At 40.7% G+C, this 13,349-nt stretch overlaps 1 protein-coding gene across 5 annotated transcripts in view; it reads left to right on the top strand.

Moving 5' to 3' along the window:
• Positions 1 to 13,349, top strand: part of LOC106570905 (ras-GEF domain-containing family member 1B-A) — a 74,470-nt gene that overhangs the window by 5,358 nt on the left and 55,763 nt on the right. For all 5 annotated transcript variants that reach the window (XM_045695411.1, XM_045695413.1, XM_045695410.1 and 2 more), the window contains exons 2-3: positions 10,030 to 10,230; positions 10,722 to 10,844. In XM_045695411.1, the coding sequence (XP_045551367.1) occupies positions 10,036 to 10,230; positions 10,722 to 10,844 (318 nt within the window). In that variant the 5' untranslated portion in view covers positions 10,030 to 10,035. The remainder of the gene's footprint in view (positions 1 to 10,029; positions 10,231 to 10,721; positions 10,845 to 13,349) is intronic.

Here is a 13,349-nt window from a genome sequence, read left to right as displayed (position 1 = left end):
TGGCTGGTTCCTGAGAAGAAGAACGAAGGAGCAAAAACACAAGTTAATATTTAGAAATAAACATGAGTTAATCTTGAGTAATAAACATGAGTTTATTAAGTCAAAAGATAGAAGAACAACTTGCATGCAGTTTGTGTCAGCAGCAGCTGAAAGAGAGATTCTCAGCCTCTGATAGTTCTGGGTTACTGTCAGACTGAGCAAAACATAGATAGTCTGTTCAAAATCATGTAATGATTAACTAGACTATTAATCACCAAGGTTTATTATACATAATGTAGATGCATACCTCCTCTCAGTCAGCCCACTGCCCATAACATGCATTCAAGAGGTCAGCGGTCTTCTAATGTAATAGTCCTCTCATCTGAATACTGAAATAAAAGGAACAATTAGCTAATTGCCAATGTCAGGCTTGGTCTGTAGATCTATTTGGCATATTCCATAATAACAAATAATAAGAGTTAGCTGGTTAGTGTGTAAAGTGGCTAATTAAAGTAGCTTACCGTTAGCTTTTTCCTTTCTAACGTTAGCTAGCTAGCTAGCTAGCTAGCTTACAAACGGTGCTCAAATTCTAATACAACTTTATTTATCTAGCCTATAGTTTAGCACATGACTTTGGCATCATATATTTGAATTAAATAATCAACTTTGCTTACCTTTAAAGATTCAATATGCAGAAATCGCTCTGCCATTTCCTGGTTGTTAAAATTCTAATATTTTGCCTAATTTCAGTTTGTGACAAAACAAGAAATGGTATAGTGTAGAGAATAAGTGTGCCATTTAAACTGCTGTGAAATATATTTTCAATAACCAAAAATATTATATGTACAAAACCGAAAGTATAAGACGCAAAAGCAACATTTTATAACGGGAAGCATAGAAATTACGCATATAGAACAAATCTACCACTTCTTAGACTTGCTTTCAATGTACATTTCTATGTGAATTTGGTCGTGTCGCCCAAAAAGTTACATATTTCAGCTTTTAATAGATATAATATTGGTAGGCTTTTTGCAAGTTCAACCACCGTCGTTTTGCATCGTCATGCTGGACTGGCTTTAATTTTTAAATTTTTAATGTTTTGAATGGAAGTACACATTTTTAATTTACCTTTTTTTTAATGTTTGATCTAGAACCCCTTTTTTTAATCTAAGGGTGTTTGCTTTTATTAAACACATTATTTCCTCTTGTTTCTAGCTAGTATTTAGTTCGCAACAGTACAGAAATACCTTATTTACATAAGTATTCAGACCCTTTGCTATGAGACTCGAAATTGAACTCAGGTGCATCCTGTTTCCATTGATCATCCTTGAGATGTTTCAACAACTTGATTGGAGTCCACCTGTGGTAAATTCAATTGATTGGACATGATTTGGAAAGGCACACACCTGCCTATATAAGGTCCCTCAGTTGACAGTTCATGTCAGAGCAAACACCAAGCCATGAGGAGCTCCGAGACAGATCTGGGGAAGGGTACCAAAAAATATCTGCAGCATTGAAGGTCCCCAAAAACACAGTAGCATCCATCATTCTTAAATGGAAGAAGTTTGGAACCACCAAGACTATTCCAAGAGCTGGCCGCCCGGCCAAACTGAGAAATCGGGGGAGCAGGGCCTTGGTCAGGGAGGTGACCACGAACCCGATGGTCACTCTGACAGAGCTCCAGAGTTCCTCTGTGGAGATGGGAGAACCTTCCAGAAGGACAACCATCTCTGCAGCACTCCACCAATCAGGCCTTTATGGTAGAGTGGCCAGACAGAAGCCACTCCTCAGTAAAAGGCACTTGACAGCCCGCTTGGAGTTTGCCTAAAGGCACCTAAAGGACTCTCAGACCATGAGAAACAAGATTCTCTGGTCTGATGAAACCAAGATTGAACTCTTTGGCCTGAATGCAAAGCATCACATCTGGAGGAAACCCAGCACCATCCCTACGGTGAAGCATGGTAGTGGCAGCATCATGCTGTGGGGATGTTTTTCAGCAGCAGAGACTGGGAGACTAGTCAGGATCGAGGGAAAGATGAACGGGGAAAAGTACAGAGAGATCCTTGATGAAAACCTGGTCCAGAGTGCTCAGGACCTCAGACTGGGGTGAAGGTTCACCTTCCAACAGAACAACGACCCAAAGCACACAGCCAAGACAACACAGGAGTGGCTTTTGGACAAGTCTCTGAATGTCCTTGAGTGGCCCAGCCAGAGCCCGGACTTGAGCCTGATCGAACATCTCTGGAGAGACCTGAAAATAGCTGTTCAGTAACGCTCCCCACCCAACCTGACAGAGCTTGAGAGGATCTGCAGAGAAGAATGGGAGAAACTCCCCAAATACAGGTGTGCCAAGCTTGTAGCATCATACTAAAAAGGTGTTTCAACAAAGTACTGAGTGAAGAGTCTGAATACTTATGTAAATGTGATATTTAAAAAACATTTTTTTTATACATTTGCAGAAATATCTAAAAACCTGTTTTTGCTTTGTCATTATGGGGCATTGTGATGCCATTATCGGGTATTGTGTGTAGAATGTTGAGGGGGAAAAAAACAATTGAATCCAGTTAGAATAAGGCTGTAACGTAACAAAATGTGGAAAAAGTCAAGCGATTTGAATACTTTCAGAATGCACTGTGTATATATAGTGTATTTTTTGCTAGCTAGCTAGCTAGCTAAACATTTGTCTATGGGCTGGCACTGGTATGGGATTAAGTAGAGTGAATTAAATTGTTTCTTCATCATCTTGACACGTAGTTATCTAGCTGTTGCCATCTGGCTAGTAACAACAAGGGCTTTCTACAAAAAAAGCAACATTAGCGCAGACAGCTTGGAATCTAGACCATAAGCAATACGCACAGATATGCATAGCCAAACAACGCTACTGCCATCTTCTGGTTTGGAGTATTTTAACAATGCTGAGTGACTGACGACTTCAAGGTCTTTGCTGTGTGAACACAAAAGAGATTGACTGACGCCGGTGTTCCGAGGTGATAAATACTGTCGGCAGGCAAACATTTGACGATCCTACCAGTGTGTCTGAGCTTTTAGTTGTACGCCTATTAGTAGTTGTAAATTATTAATATTATGCTGTTATTTTTATACAGCAGTTGCCATATTATTCTTGTTGCTAAGTATTGCTTGTTTAAAAAACATTTGGACACTTTAAAACGATGGTGCGTCAAGAGATTTCATCCTGCAATACTTAGGGGGGGTAGACTATTATTATGAGGGGGGTAAACTATTTATCTCGTCACGGCTTCTATATCAGGCCTGAAACATTCATGACAAGGAATACATGGAATTAATGTGTGTGGTCATAACTTTCCATCTGTGACTGGCTATCTGTCACATGTTGGCCATTTTTTTTTCTTCTTCTTCTTCTTCTTTGCAGAAGTGTCCACTGGTTTCAGCGTAGGGAGAAAGTCCCTCGTGCTCGAAACTGCACTGCAGATATCTTGACTTTAGGTTATCAACCAAGTGTGTGTGTGTGTGTGTGTGTGTTGCACCAGTCACCCAGAGGAGTGACTTGGCATGTGATGATGAGCTGGTCAGTCTAGTGTTAATAATAAGAGAGCCAATGAATGACTGGGAACAGATTGGTGTTGGTGTGAATGTAAGGTATGATACATGTGGTATTTAAAGAGATGATTACTGTCATTCTTATTCAGGAAGTCATTGTACATGGGAATGTGTTCCTGATTTGCCTTGTTAAATAAAGCTTTTGGGGTAATGGTTTAATTACTGAAGAATACCTCTGATATGGTTTTCCTCATCACAGTGTTTAAAGACAGATGGCTACACAGCCAGTGAGGCTACAGTCACAACCACACAGCCAGTGAGGCTACAGTCACAACCACACAGCCAGTGAGGCTACAGTCACAACCACACAGCCAGTGAGGCTACAGTCACAACCACACAGCCAGTGAGGTCACAGTCACAACCACACAGCCAGTGAAGTCACAACCACACAGCCAGTGAAGTCACAACCACACAGCCAGTGAGGTCACAGTCACAACCACACAGCCAGTCTCTGTCTCTCTGTCTCTCTACATTCACAACCACCATAATAACCAATCTGGTCTTTAGTTTTAGGTTCCTCCATCACCCAGCCAGGAGCCAAACCAAACCACCATAATAACCAATCTGGTCTTTAGTTTTAGGTTCCTCCATCACCCAGCCAGGAGCCAAACCAAACCACCATATCTGGTCTTTAGTTTTAGGTTCCTCCATCACCCAGCCAGGAGCCAAACCAAACCACCATAATAACCAATCTGGTCTTTAGTTTTAGGTTCCTCCATCACCCAGCCAGGAGCCAAACCAAACCACCATAATAACCAATCTGGTCTTTAGTTTTAGGTTCCTCCATCACCCAGCCAGGAGCCAAACCAAACCACCATAATAACCAATCTGGTCTTTAGTTTTAGGTTCCTCCATCACCCAGCCAGGAGCCAAACCAAACCACCATATCTGGTCTTTAGTTTTAGGTTCCTCCATCACCCAGCCAGGAGCCAAACCAAACCACCATAATAACCAATCTGGTCTTTAGTTTTAGGTTCCTCCATCACCCAGCCTGGAGCCAAACCATCAGCAGTGTGCAAACTCCTTCAGCTGAGGAGTTGACATGTGGCTCGTGTACACTTTGAATGCGTCCCAAATGGCACCCTATTCCCTATATAGTGCACTACTGTTGACCAGAGCCCTATTCCCTACGTAGTGCACTACTGTTGACCAGAGCCCTATTCCCTACATAGTGCACTACTGTTGACCAGGGCCCATAGGGTAAGTAACGCACTATATAGGGAATAAGGTGCCACTTGGAACGTAGCTCTTGACACCTGGAGTTTCTCGCTTTGTATAATCGTCTCTCGCTTTGTTCGACACTTTTCTAGGATTAAAACAGTTGTTCAGGCTGCAGCTGGCATCTACTTCAGCCAGGGAGAGGAGAGGAGAGGGAAATGTTTCAGGATGGGGGGGGCGCTGGTGGTGGGAACATCTGGAATCTCATTGGCATAATTTTGTCCTCGTGGCAGAGCAGACTATTTAAGAGTGCGTCCCTAATCTTTCCATTCATGGAGGCTTGTGTGTGTGTGTGTGTGTGTGTGTGTGTGTGTGAGCGCGTGTGTGTGTGTGTGTGTGTGTGTGTGAGCGTGTGCAGTCGTGCACTTCATTCGTACACACATGCATTTGTTTTGGCAGAGGCTGTTATGGACACAAGGGACTAGAGAGAGAATCCTCTGGTCCATTAGACAGGACCTCAGTGTGGCATTTCACCATATTGCTAAGTCATTTTAATTGTATGGAATGAATCTACAGACAGGGTCACATTCAAAAAATCCACCGATATCTATCATTTAATACCATGAAGATGTAGATTTTGTGTTATGAATCTTGCATTAGGCGTATTAAGAATGCTGGTTAAAATAAAACATGTAGTCATTGAATCTAGGCTTTATGGTGAATCTCAAGTCTCTCTATGTGTTCTATGTTCTCATCTCTCACTCTACTCCTTTACTGCAGTCTGTCTCATGATCTCCCTCTCACTGTGAGACACCAGGTACAACAAATACACAGGCTGCTTCTCTCTCTCTCTCTCTCTGTCTCTCTGTTCTCGTCTCTCTCTCTCTCTCTCTGATGTAAATCATTATGCTACTCTTAATAAAGGAGATGGTGTGTGCCTGTCCAGTCAAAAAACCCATTATGTGGAGCCCGAGTGCCCAATGGAGAATGCTCTTTCCTGGGATAGGAGACTCCAGCAGTCTGCTTGGCTGGCATTTTGGGATGGAGTCCCTGGTACAGAGAAGGTGTGTGTTGGCATATCACTGCAGCCTTCCCGGCAGTCAGGTGATTGGGGCTCAACAGACACACAGTCTCTGACTCAATAACAACACACACACAAAGTATTTTTTTTTATGTATTAAAAATATTAACAGAAATACCTTATTTACATAAGTATTCAGTCCCATTTGCTATGAGACTTGAAATTGAGCTCAGGTGCATCCTGTTTCCATTGATCATACTTGAGATGTTTCTACAACTTGATTAGAGTCCACCTGTGGTAAATTCAATTGATTGGCGATGATTTGGAAAGGCACACACCTGTCTATATAAGGTTCCCACTGTTGACAGTGCATGTCAGAGCAAAAAACATAGCCATGAGGTTGAAGGAATTGTCCGTAGAGCTCCGAGACAGGATTGTGTCGAGGCACAGATCTGGGGAAGGGTACCAAAACATTTCTGCAGCATTGAAGGTCTCGAAGAACACAGTGGCCTTCTTCAATGGAAAAGTTTCGAAATACCAAGACTCTTCTTAGAGCTGGCCGCCTGGCCAAACTGAGAAATTGGTGTGAATGGCCTTGGTCAGGGAGGTGACCACGAACCCGATGGTCACTCTGATAGAGCTCCAGAGTTCCTCTGTGGAGATGGGAGAACCTTCCAGAAGGACAACCATCTCTGCATCACTCCACCAATCAGGTCTTTATGGTAGGGTGGCCAGATGGAAGCCACTCCTCAGTAAAAGGCACATGACAGCCCGCTTGAAGTTTTCCAAAATGCACCTAAAGGACTCTGAGACCATGAGAAACAAGATTCTCTGATCTGATGAAACCAAGATTGAACTCTTTGGCCTGAATGCCAAGCGTTACGTCTGGAGGAAACCTGGCACCATCCCTACGGTGAAGTATGGTGGTGGCAGCATCATGCTGTGGGGATGTTTTTCAGCGGCAGGGACTGGGAGAATAGTCAGGATCGAGGGAAAGATGAACGGAGCAAAGTACAGAGAGATCCTTGATGAAAACATGGTCCACAGTGCTCAGGACCTCAGACTGGGGCGAAGGTTCACCTTCCAACAGGACAACGATCCTAAGCACACAGCCAAGACAACACAGGAGTGGCTTCTGGACAAGTCTCTGAATGTCCTTGAGTGGCCCAGCCAGAGCCCGGACTTGAACCTGATCGAACATCTCTGGAGAGACCTAAAAATAGCTGTGCAGCGATTCTCCCCATCCAACCTGGCAGAGACTGAGAAGATCTGCAGAGAAGAGTAGCGTCATACCCAAGAAGACTCAAGTAATCGCTGACAAAGGTGCACACATTTCTAAAACCTGTACTTGCTTTGTCATTATATGGTATTGTGTATAGATTGATGAGGGGGGAAAAAACTATTTTAATCCATTTTAGAATAAATGTGGAAAAAGTCAAAGGGTCTGAATACTTTCTGAATGCACAGTAAACTCACATGGCCTCTCAGTGGGAATTAGTCAATGCAGTCATCACCAGTGTGTGTGCGCGTGCGTGCAGATAAGTAACATCATTGGCCACAGGGCAACGCTGCCCTATCAGAACAATACACTCTCACAGTGTACACTCTCCTGAGAGTCTCACACGTTTCGTGTGTGTGGGGAGATGGGGTGAAATTAGAAGTTCCTGTTTTCAGAACTAGCCTCATTATTGTTTGTCATAAAGTTTACTTATCATGTCCACTGTGAATGGATACAATGTGTTGTTGTGTGGAACCAGAAACTGAGTTGGTTCATTGTTTTAGGTCCACAACATGTGCCTTGGTGTGTAGGTTGGTTGTTTTTTCATCATATCCCCTGACCCTGTCAGTAAACTGATAATGAATGCTCTGTGTTTCTCCAGTGAGAGAGAGAGCGAGAGAGACATTCAATTCCACAACCACCTAAAAGGAAGCGATTAACGTGGAGAAGAGTTCCCTAAGCAAGCTGGTCCTGGGGCTCTGTTCATAAACACAAACAGAGCCCCAGGACAGCAACACAATTAGACCCAACCCAAAAATATAATTACTTGACACATTGGAATTTACATAAAAACAGAACAAACTAGAATGCTATTTGACCCTAAACAGAGAGTACACAGTCACAGAATACCTGACCACTGTGACTGACCCAAAATTAAGGAAATATTTGACTATGTACAGACTCAGTGAGCATAGCCTTGCTATTGAGAAAGCCGCCGTAGGCAGAACTGGCTCTCAAGAGAAGACAGGATATTTTTACATTACATTTACATTTAAGTCATTTAGCAGACGCTCTTATCCAGAGCGACTTACAAAATGGTGCATTCACCTTATGATATCCAGTGGAACAACCACTTTACAATAGTGCATCTAAATCTTTTAAGGGGGGGGGGTTAGAAGGATTACTTTATCCTATCCTAGGTATTCCTTAAAGAGGTGGGGTTTCAGGTGTCTCCGGAAGGTGGTGATTGACTCCGCTGTCCTGGCGTCGTGAGGGAGCTTGTTCCACCATTGGGGTGCCAGAGCAGCGAACAGTTTTGACTGGGCTGAGCGGGAACTGTGCTTCCTCAGAGGTAGGGGGGCCAGCAGGCCAGTGGTGGATGAACGCAGTGCCCTTGTTTGGGTGTAGGGCCTGATCAGAGCCTGAAGGTATGGAGGTGCCGTTCCCTTCACAGCTCCGTAGGCAATCACCATGGTCTTGTAGCGGAATGTGTACACTGGCCACAAAATGAGGTGGAAACTGAGCTGCACTCCCTAACCTCCTGCCAAATGTATGACCATATTAGAGACACATATTTCCCTCAGATTACACAGACCCACAAAGAATTTGAAAACAAACCCGATTTTGATAAACTCTCATATCTACTGGGTGAAATACATCACAGCAGCAAGATTTGTGACCTTTTGCCACAAGAAAAGGTCAACCAGTGAAGAACAAACACCATTGTAAATACAACCCATATTTATGCTGATTTATTTTCCCTTTTATACTTTAACCGTTTGCACGTCGTTACAACACTGTATATAGACATAACATGACATTTGAAATGTCTTTATGTTTTGGGAACTTTTGTGAGTGTAATGTTTACTGTTAATTTTATATTGTTTATCTCACTTTAGTTTATTATCTATTTCACGTACTTTGGCAATGTAAACTGGTTCACTAACAACTTCTCAGATAGAGTTCAGTGTGTCAATTCGGACCTCTGGCAGTCTCTATGGGGGTGCCACATGGTTAAATTCTCGGGACAACTTTTTTCTCTGTATACATCAATGATGTCGCTCTCGCTGCGGGTGATTCTCTGATCCACCTCTACGCAGACGACACCATTCTGTATACTTCTGGCCCTTCTTTGGACACTGGGTTAACAAACCTCCAAATGAGCTTCAACGCCATACAACACTCCTTCCGTGGCCTCCAACTGCTCTTAAATGCTAGTAAAACTAAATGCATGCTCTTCAACCGATCGCTGCCTGCACCCGCCCCCCCGTCTAGCATCACTACTCTGGACGGTTCTGACTTAGAATATGTGGACAACTACAAATACCTGGGTGTCTGGTTAGACTGAAAACTCTCCTTCCAGACTCACATTAAGCATCTCCAATCCAAAGTTAAATCTAGAATTGGCTTCCTATTTCGCAACAAAGCCTCCTTCACTCATGCGTCCAAACATACCTCGTAAAACTGACCATCCTACCGATCCTCGACTTCGGCGATGTCATTTACAAAATAGCCTCCAACACCCTACTCAACAAATTAGATGCAGTCTATCACAGTGCCATCCGTTTTGTCACCAAAGCCCCATATACTACCCACCACTGCGACCTGTACGCTCTCGTTGGTTAGCCATCGCTTCATACTCGTCGCCAAACCCACTGGCTACAGGTTATCTACAAGTCTCTGCTAGGTAAAGCGCCGCCTTATCTCAGCTCACTGGTCACCATAGCAACACCCACCCGTAGCACGTGCTCCAGCAGGTATATTTCACTGGTCACCCCCAAAGCCAACTCCTCCTTCGGCCGCCTTTCCTTCCAGTTCTCTGCTGCCTATAACTAGAAGGAATTGCAAAAATCACTGAAGTTGGAGACTTATATCTCCCTCACTAACTTTAAGCGTCAGCTGTCAGAGCAGCTTACCGATCGCTGCAGCTGTACACAGCCCATCTGTAAATAGCCCATCCAACCTACCTACCTCATCCCCCATATTTGTTTTTGTTTTTCTGCTTTTTTGCATCACTGTCCTCCAACCTCTCCATTGGATGTGTTTCTTACCTTCCTCTTCTTCCTCCTCCCAGGACAATATGCCTCAGACACCGCTGCTGACCGGCATGCTGGTCTCCAGGGGTTACAATAAGAACCTGTACCAGAGTCAGAACCAGACCAAGGAGGAGGGATGTGGTAACGCAGGACTCTGTTACCGTGACAACACCCTTGTGTCCGGCTCGCTGGAGGCCCTCATACACCACCTGGTCCCTAGTATGGATTACTACCCTGACGTGAGTGTCGGTCTGTGTCGGTCTGTGTCTGTCTGTGTCGGTCTGTGTCGGTCTGTGTCGGTCTGTGTCTGTCTGTGTCTGTCTGTGTCTGTCTGTGTCTGTCTGTGTCTGTCTGTGCCTGTCTGTGCGTGTCTCACTGTCTGTGCGTCTCTGTCTGTCTGTGCGTCTCTGACTGTCTGTGCGTCTCTCACTGTCTGTGCGTCTCTCACTGTCTGTGCGTCTCTCACTGTCTGTGCGTCTCTCACTGTCTGTGCGTCTCTCACTGTCTGTGCGTCTCTCACTGTCTCTCACCGTCTGTCTCTTTCTCTTGTCTTTTAACCAGTGGTCCACAAAAGGAGAAAACACAAACTCTGTATTCCCTTAAAGGTATTGACACCTTTCTTAATTCCTGTCCTCCGCCCTCTCTCTCTCTCTCCCTCCCTCCCTCCCTCCCTCCCTCCCTCCCTCCCTCCCTCCCTCCCTCCCTCCCTCTTTCTCTCGTCTCTCCACAGATGACCTACTCCTTCACCTTCCTGCTCTCCTCTCGTCTATTTATCCACCCCTACGAGCTCATGTCCAAGGTGTGTCACCTGTGTGTGGAGCAGCAGAGACTGAGTGACCCTCAGGCAGACAAGGTAACACTATACCTCCATTATACTATACTCTATTAGCTATATTATACTATACACTATTAGCTATATTAAACTATACTCTTAGCTATACTATACTCTATTAGCTATATTAAACTATACTCTAGTAGCTATACTATACTCTATTAGCTATATTGTAATATACTCTATTAGCTATATTATACTATACTCTATTAGCTATACTATAATACTCTATTAGCTATATTAAACTATACTCTAGTAGCTATACTATACTCTAGTAGCTATACTATACTCTAGTAGCTATACTATACTCTATTAGCTATATTATACTATACTCTATTAGCTATATTATACTATACTCTATTAGCTATATTCTATACTCTATTAGCTATACTATACTCTATTAGCTATATTAAACTATACTCTATTAGCTATATTAAACTATACTCTATTAGCTATATTAAACTATACTCTATTAGCTATACTATACTATATTAGCTATATTAAACTATACTCTAGTAGCTATACTATACTCTATTAGCTATACTATACTATATTAGCTATATTAAACTATACTCTAGTAGCTATACTATACTCTATTAGCTATATTTAGCTATACTATACTCTATTAGCTATATTAAACTATACTCTATTAGCTATACTATACTCTATTAGCTATATTATACTATACTCTATTAGCTATATTATACTATAGTCTATTAGCTATATTATACTATAGTCTATTAGCTATATTATACTATACTTGTCACGTCCTGACCAGTATAAGGGGTTATTGGTTATTGTAGTTTGGTCAGGACGTGGCAGGGGGTATTTGTTTTATGTGGTTCGGGGTTTAATGGGATATGTATTTATGTAAGAGGGGTGTTTGATTTATGTGTTCCGGGGTTTTTGGGTTATGTTCTTTATTTCGTATTTCTATGTTGTGTTTTTCTTTGTTGGCCTAGTATGGCTATCAATCAGGAACAGCTGTACATCATTGTTGCTAATTGAGAGTCATACTTAGGTAGCCTGTTTTCACCTGTTAGTTTGTGGGAGGTTGTGGTTGCATAGCTGTATGTTTTAGCCTGCAATCCTGTTCGTTCGATCATTTTCTTGTTTTGTTTGTGTTCAATAAAAGTCATTATGAGCACTCAAACCGCTGCGCCTTGGTCCACTACGTACGACGACCGCTACAATACTCTATTAGCTATATTATACTATACTCTATTAGCTATATTATACTATACTCTATTAGCTATACTATACTCTATTTGCTATATTATACTATACGCTATTAGCTATATTATACTATATTAGCTATATTAAACTATACTTTATTAGCTATATTATACTATACTATATTATACTATATATTATACTCTATTAGCTATATTAAACTATACTATATTAGCTATATTATACTATATTAGCTATATTAAACTTCACTCTATTAGCTATATTATACTCTATTAGCTATATTAAACTATACTATATTAGCTATATTAAACTATACTCTATTAGCTATATTAAACTATACTCTATTAGCTATATTATACTATACTCTATTAGCTATATTATACTATATTAGCTATATTAAACTATACTTTATTAGCTATATTATACTATACTATATTATACTATATATTATACTCTATTAGCTATATTAAACTATACTATATTAGCTATATTATACTATATTAGCTATATTAAACTTCACTCTATTAGCTATATTATACTCTATTAGCTATATTAAACTATACTATATTAGCTATATTAAACTATACTCTATTAGCTATGTTATACTATACTCTATTAGCTATATTATACTATATTAGCTATATTAAACTATACTCTATTAGCTATATTATACTCTATTAGCTATATTAAACTATACTCTTAGCTATATTATACTATACTTTATTAGCTATATTAAATTATTCTCTATTAGCTATACTATACTATATTAGCTATATTATACTATATTAGCTATATTAAACTTCACTCTATTAGCTATATTATACTCTATTAGCTATATTAAACTATACTATATTAGCTATATTAAACTATACTCTATTAGCTATGTTATACTATACTCTATTAGCTATATTATACTATATTAGCTATATTAAACTATACTCTATTAGCTATATTATACTCTATTAGCTATATTAAACTATACTCTTAGCTATATTATACTATACTTTATTAGCTATATTAAATTATTCTCTATTAGCTATACTATACTATATTAGCTATATTAAACTATACTCTATTAGCTATATTAGCTATATTAAACTATACTCTATTAACTATATTAAACTATACTATTAGCTATGTTGTACTATACTCTATTAGCTATATTATACTATATTAAACTGTACTCTATTAGCTATATTATACTATGATCTATACTATATTAGCTATATTAAACTATACTCTATTAGCTATATTATACTATACTCTATTAGCTATACTATACTCTATTAGCTCTACTCTATTAGCTATGCTATACTCTAATAGCTATATTAT

The sequence above is a fragment of the Salmo salar genome, chromosome ssa15, assembly GCF_905237065.1.
Source record: "Salmo salar chromosome ssa15, Ssal_v3.1, whole genome shotgun sequence".
In the NCBI taxonomy this organism is placed as follows: Eukaryota; Metazoa; Chordata; class Actinopteri; order Salmoniformes; family Salmonidae; genus Salmo; species Salmo salar.
Note: the sequence above shows the minus strand (reverse complement) of the source record. Positions and strands in the feature narration are given on the sequence as shown.